Genomic DNA, 7241 nt, shown 5'->3' with positions numbered 1-7241 from the left:
TGAAATTTTAAATAAGAAAATTTTATTTTTGTAAGGAAATTAATGAAATTTAAAAAGAGAAAGAGAAAAATAAGAAAAAATTTAAAAATTTAAATAAGAAAAATCATCCATTCATATATATATTTTTAAGGAAATTAATGAAATTTTAAAGGTTATCGTACGTTTTAAGAAATTGAATGTGTTTATATAGAGAGAAACGAAAAATGGAAGTTGTTGCAGGAAATTCCCAGTTCCTTTATTGCTCAGAGTACCGAATACTGGTTCTTTGTCACACTTCGTTACTCTCAGAAGAAAATAAAAATTATTCCAATTTTTTGTCAGAAGTAATGGTGGAAACTGGAAAACCAAACATTCCATGTACTCTATTTCATACTAACAATATGTATTACTAAAACGGTACTCGCATACCTGTAAAAGAATATATTTCGATACTTAATACCACCAACTACATTCATATTCTTAATTTCATTTTCTGTCCAAACATTATTTCGCAGACAAAATTCTGGCGAACTCCACTCTTGATCTGTCATTCAACAATTTCACCGGAGAGATTCTGGAACCACCTGTTTTCTTCAACCACGAAACGAAATCATTTTTCAGAAAACCGAAATTGTATGGTAGACCACTCAGGAAATTATGCCCAATTCCTTCCACCACCTCTTCTCTGCACCAACCACTTCTCCGCCGGAAATTGCAGCAATCCCGTAGACCATAGATTCAACTCCGGCCCTCTCCTCCAGAAACCTCACTGGTATTCTCTCATGGTGGTTCCTCATAAACATTTCTCACCTTCAAACCATCGACCTCTCCAACAATTCTCTCAAAGGCTCTGTTCCAGGTTGGTTCTGGTCCAGCCCATCTCTCACCAAAGTCAATCTCTCCAAGAATCAATTCAAAGGGACCATTGGGTTCGAACCCACTTCAGATATAGCTTCATTTTCATTGATTCAAGTCCTCAATCTTTCTACAAACAGGTTCACTAACTTGGCTCATCTCTCTGGTTTTTGAAGCCTCTTTGTTCTTGACCTGTCCCACAACAATCTCAAAATATTACCCTCTGGTTTTCCCAAGATAACCAAACTTCAATAACTCATCCGCCATGAATGATTCCACAGCTTCAGGTGAAGCGAGCGTCTCTTCTTCTGGCAATCAAATAGTACCAACAAAATCAACATCAAAGAAGAAGCGAATTTTGGTTACTGGCGGCTTGGACAGCCGGTACTTCGCCCACCGGTGAGTGAAGGGGAAGAAGGGGAAATTTGGGTCTGTGACTTGTAGCCATATAGAGATAGAGGAGAGAGAAACAGTGTGTGTAGGGGTACAGAAGTCATTTCCATTATCTAATATTTTGGAATAAATATGATTAAAAAATTAGGGACAAACATGTCTTTTCCCATGTTTTTAACGGAGGTTGTAACGGAAAAGCGAAAATGGACCTAAGTGATAGTTATTTTCGAAAGATGTTTTAGACTGATATTTGGCCAAACTAGTGAGGGTGTCAGTGAAATTATCCCTAATATTTTTATTTAAAAAATTAATTAAGAAATTAAAGGTAAATTCATGCAAGTTTAATGGAGAAAATATCATCAAATTAGTATGATTTTTTTTTTCATAATTTATTTCAATAAAAAATATAGTTTAAGTGTAATTTAATAAGAAAGGGCATTAAGCATTGGGACATTTTGCAACAAAATGTGATAGTTCATGAGTATTATGCACAAAATATACTTCAAGTGGATTATTTGCAAATTTGGACATAGTTCAAGGGGTTTCTTTTGCACTTTACCCTATATTATATAGAAATGTCAATATTAATTTTTAATGGATTAGTCCATCAAGTATCAAACGGTCAATGATTGTACGCACAAATTTTGTATCTGTAAAATAAAGAACAAAATATGGAGTAAATATCAATTTTATTAATTTTGTAAAATTCAGGAACAATCCTCTGTAAATATCATTATAATAAAAGAGTGTATCATTTGATTCGATCTCCTTTGTGGTTCGGATCCAAGGGTTGCTTAAACTTGATCTTGAATCGGGTTGTTAAGTGTCTTCTTCAAGTCTTTGCCGTTGATGAAAATCGTTTAGGGTGTGTTTGGTAGGGTTGATTTGGAGGGATAGGGAGAGAAAAGAAAAGAGATGATATATTAAATAGTGTGAGAGTATGTTTGGGTAGGTTAAGTGGAGAGAAAAGAGATGATAGGGAGAGATAGGGAGGGATAGCTATCCCTCCTTATCCCTTATATGCTTTCTCTCCCAATTTGAGAAGATAGGGAGAGAAATGATAGTGGAGTAAGTTATAAATTATGGGTTACCAAAAATACCCTTTACAAATCAACATACTTAAAAGTAATTCCATTTATGTCCTAACTATATAATTATTCTTACGTGGTTTACTAGGGCAACAACCGAGTTTATTTTTTCTGAGGCGACGCTACTTCCTTCTCTTCTCTAGCTTCTGGTAAGGGCGACACTGCTTCTTTCTCTTCTCCAGTTTCGGCCATCACCCCAAATCTTCCTCTAATCATACCAGGTCAGTATTATTGCAATCTATTGATGCTTTTGAATCAATTTTTGGATTTGTTTTTCTTATTAATTTTCAGTAAACCCTAGTAATAAATTTCTTATTTTTCTTGTTAATTTTCAGTGACTGGTGATAATTTTGGGATATATAAAGGGGGTTTCTGTATATGAGGCTACTTCTTTAAACACACACACACACACATATATATATATATATTGAATGCGTGATGTGTAGTGTGTATCTATATATATTATATATATGGGCGATGTCACTTGAATATAGATGATGTTAGTCAAATTCAATTCTAGAGTTTATTCAAAGACACTTACCTAGAGATTGAAAACAATATGCATATATGACATATATATTATTACAAGGAAGGAACTTCTGAATGGGGTTTTTTGCTCTATAATGAAAAAAGTATGGTGTGAAATGAACTTATCAATGGATGTTTTGTCAAAGTCAACATAGGTGTTGAATTAGTCTAAAGTAGTCTAGAATTTTTAATAACATAGGTGTTGAATCTACTAGGTGGTGGTGGTTCAACTTTAACTTGAACTTGGACTTTTCAGAGCTATACAGTGAACAGAGGGAAAAACAGCCAGCTTTATGCACTTTCAGAAATCTAAAACATGGCATTGCTTAGTAGATTTAATTAATGGAATGGTACTGTTCTAAGTTGGAGTTACAAGAATGACCAAAGCTGTGAGTAATTCATGCTACAACAATGCTATATTGTTGTTTCTCATGCAATAATATATGTTCCTTATTGAACATAAAATACTGAAATAGATGTAACTTATGTGCGAGTCACATTATAGTTTTCATGAGTTGGAAAGAACAAGATATATGTTGCTTCTTATTATCAGTATGTGGTTTTCATATTACAATAGATTATTTTGTTTGCCAGAAAAAAAAAAAAAAAAATTACAATAGATTATAGAGCAACTGCTTTATTTTTCTTAATGAATCATGCTTTATTTTTACCTTTCGAAACTAACCAAACAAGAAAGAAATAAAAAGGCAAAAACACATATGAGAGTTCATAAACACATACAAACTATAGATAAATCTTTTGTTGTTGAATGAAAATATGTTGAGGTAAAAATAATGAAATAAAATGGACATATCCTACAACCAAAACTCAAAAGCCTAAATTGGCACAAATTTAAGCATAATGTGTTGTTTCTCTACCTTCCTCTCTAAAGCCTTGTTAGCGTCAAGTAAGAGTTTTTTCTGTTATTACACAATATAAATTGGGTGTGCTTTAGACCAAAGAAGATTAGAGGAGTAATATATGCTATTTAGTCATGAAAATAATTACTGGATAATAATAATTAGACATGAAAATTCTTTAGCATATATTATTGTTGTCTTTGATAATTGTTGTCATTAGTCATTATTCATCCATTTTAATTGCTTTCAATTTTTTATTTTTTGGTTATAAATATATCATTTTGCATTTTACAATTTTAGATGGAGAGAAAACGAAATGAGATACTAAAATTTCATTTAATGTGGGAACAAAGACAACGTAAAATTGCAACTCTAGTCACTACCATTGCCGTGTATTGGTTTATGCGTCGAAATCGTAGAAACTATATAGATAAACCTATTACACAATCAAAAATTGAAAGGCAAATAACACGGGATAAATTAATGAACGAGCTTAGGGTAAGTGTGAAATGTCGTAACATTACTCGTATAGGACCAGAAGCTTTTCAAAATTTCTATGAGCTGATTATAAGAGATGGTGGTCTTCGACCCACAAGACATGCAAGTGTTAAAGAGCAAGTTGCCAAGTTTCTTCACATTATATCACACAATGTGAGGAATTAGACAATGTCATTTTTCTTTTGTCGCTCTGGTGAAACCATAAGCTGTCATTTTCATAGTGTGTTAAAAGCAATAATATCCTTGAAAGGATAGTTCCTCAAGCAACCTAATGGATCGGACGTCTCCCCAGAAATACTCAATAACGATAGGTTTCATCCATATTTTAAGGTAAACGTGATTATTACTTGTACCCCTTAATACTTCAATTTTTCTTTTCTTACCAACTATTACATGTAAATTTTTATATAATAGTTTATCTCAGAATTGCATTAGGGCAATTGATGGAACACACGTTCGTGTGAGAGTATCTAACGAAGATGCACTAAGATATCGTGGTAGGAAGAATTATCCAACAATAAATGTGTTAGCTGCTTGTTCATTTGACATGAAGTTTACTTATGTCTTACTTGGATGGGAGGGCACCACTTCAGACTCAAGAGTTATGGCTAGTGCACTAAAAAGAAATGGAGATAAATTAAAACTTCCTCATGGTAAATTTTGTTAATATTAACTAAAAAATTATTAATATGAAGCCAATATTAATTATTATTGTTCTTAATAGTGAAATATTATCTTGTTGACGCGCGATACCCATTGAAGGCTGGACTTATCACACCTTATAGAGGTGTGCACTACCATTTAAAAGAATGGTCCTCACGCCGACCGGAGAATCCTCAAGAGTTATTCAACCTTCGACATACATTACTACGCAATGTTATTGAGAGAATTTTTGGTGTGTTGAAGAAACGATTTCCAATCATAGGAAGCAGTACTGAACAAACATATGATGTTAATACTCAAGTTGATATTATTTTAGCATGTTGCATCATACACAACTATTTAATGGGCATGGACCCTGATGAAAGCCTTATTAATGAAGTACACCAGGAGCTGTTGAATAAAACTCGAAATGAAGAGGCTGGTCCAATTGAGAGAAGTAAAGATCATAGTTTGGGGGAATACTTGAAAGATTTAATAGCTTCCCATATGTGGAATGACTATGTGGCTAATCAAATGTGATATTTCATATGTTTATTTGCTTGAAAAAACTTAACATATTTTATGTTAGAGTGCTTGTTTTGATTTAGAGATGTAGATGCTAATAACTTGTTATAAACTCGTACCTTGCATGCATTTTTTTTTTATCTATCTTCAATTGAATCTTTATTTTTTTGTCTCTTTCTTTGTATTATACTTGTTATTATGTAGACATAAAAATGAGTAAAGAATCAAGCATAAGTGGTGTGTCGAAGAGGGACAGATTGGATTGGAAAGCACAAATGGATGATATATTTGGGGATGCATTATAACGACCCTGGATTTTACAAACCCAGTGTGTCCTGTGATGACCCGAAACGGATCCAAAATGTGGAAGCTAAAAAGAAACATAGCCTCTAGAGATATATATCATCCTTAAGACACAAAAGTGGCTTCCTGAGGAGTCCCAAGACTCAACGGAAGCAAGAAGGAAACAAAGGTCTTAAAACCCTACAAGAATTGGACCAAGGGTAAAATGGTCATTTCACCCAGAAATAGGTGCTATTGTGCATACCATTGGAAAGACAATGAAAAATTAATGAAGTTAGACTCAAGAATCGCTTGATTCAGAGTCCGAACGGAAAATATATGGAAAAAAAGACAAAACGGCGTCCTCCGATTAAGAGATACCACAACCCTATCTCACTAAAACTATCAAAACTCTCACTATGGTTAGATTTTTTGTGTGTGGTTGGTACCATTGGAAATCTAACTTCAAGCTCTTGAAGTTAGGCTTAAGAATGGCCTGATTTGGATCAGAAATGAAGGAGACATGACCCTCTGAAGTTGACTCAAGAAATCTGTCCAAGAATTTGGAAAGAAACCAAGCTTCAGGGAGGATCAGCAGGCTGATGAACAATACTAGTTGGCCAAAACCCCATCATCAACCGGCTGGTGGTAAGGATCAGCTGGCCGAAACGCCCTATCCAAGCTATAAACTCACTGGAATTGTTCTTGAGGCTTTGTCAATCGACTAATGGCTCTCATCAGCTGACCGACACATCTGCTGTAGCAGAAAAAGGTGCTGCAATGGGTGTGAAAGGAGCCCGGTCTGTCTCTAAGGTTCTACATGCTTTCTATATGATCAGAACAAGTTTCAAAACATTCCCTATGTGACGGCCCAAGTTTTTCAACCCGATGCATTAATAATGAATCAAAAGATGACCCGATAACGGATCCGAAATGCGGAAGTGAAAGAAGTAAAAAGGGCCTCTAGAGATGTACGTCATCCCTAAGACACCAAAGTGACTCCCTATGAAGCCACAGAAATCAAATGAGCCAAGCAAAGAAGTAAGAATGCCAAACCCGAAAAGAAATGAACCAAGGGTAAAATTGTCATTTAAAACTAAAATGGGTGCCACCATGCACACCATTGGAAAGACAACGAAAAATGAATGAAGTTGGACTCAAACCATAACCCTATCTCACTAAAACCATCATAACTCTCACTACACTTGGATTTTCAGGGTGTGGTTAGTACCATTGGAAAGCTAACTTCAAGTTCTTGAATTTAGACTTAAGAATGACCTAATTTGGACCTCGGATAAGCAAGTTATGACTATTTAAAGACAGGTCATCGCTGCAGCCAAACTTAGTCAACTCATTTAGCAACTGGGTCAGCTCTTTTAGGCCGAGAGCACCAAAAGTAACCAAAATGAGGTGTGAATGAACCCAGTCGGCTCCCTTAAGAACCAAGTCGGCTAGGTTGGACTGAAAGCACAAAAAAATGAAGAAAATGATGCCCAGATGAACCGAGTTGGCTCTTTTAGAACCAAGTCGGCTCTTTTGAGCCGAGAGCATGTTGCAACCTGCTACTTTGGAAAAAAAAAATGCAGAAAAT

At 34.8% G+C, this 7241-nt stretch overlaps 1 protein-coding gene across 1 annotated transcript; it reads left to right on the top strand.

The window, feature by feature from the left end:
* The first annotated feature begins 1099 nt into the window (after positions 1-1099).
* Positions 1100-5383, top strand: LOC132304951 (uncharacterized). Its single transcript, XM_059802647.1, has 3 exons — positions 1100-1233; positions 4616-4854; positions 4926-5383. Exons 1-3 carry the CDS (start codon positions 1100-1102, stop codon positions 5381-5383), a joined length of 831 nt encoding a protein of 276 aa, XP_059658630.1.
* The last annotated feature ends 1858 nt before the right edge of the window (positions 5384-7241 follow it).

This window comes from Cornus florida, unplaced genomic scaffold (genome assembly GCF_030987335.1).
Source record: "Cornus florida cultivar Cherokee Brave unplaced genomic scaffold, ASM3098733v1 CherokeeBrave_3.0.0_Hap2_Chr04, whole genome shotgun sequence".
NCBI lineage: Eukaryota > Viridiplantae > Streptophyta > Magnoliopsida > Cornales > Cornaceae > Cornus > Cornus florida.
This window is presented reverse-complemented; position numbering and strand designations above follow the sequence as displayed.

Bases quoted from the DNA above. Each gene is read 5' to 3' on its own strand.
- LOC132304951 (XM_059802647.1), top strand. From the start codon at position 1,100: ATGAATGATTCCACAGCTTCAGGTGAAGCGAGCGTCTCTTCTTCTGGC. The intron at 1,234-4,615 runs GTGAGTGAAGGG...TTTATATAATAG, and splicing joins AGCCGGTACTTCGCCCACCG to TTTATCTCAGAATTGCATTA. The intron at 4,855-4,925 runs GTAAATTTTGTT...TGTTCTTAATAG, and splicing joins TAAATTAAAACTTCCTCATG to TGAAATATTATCTTGTTGAC.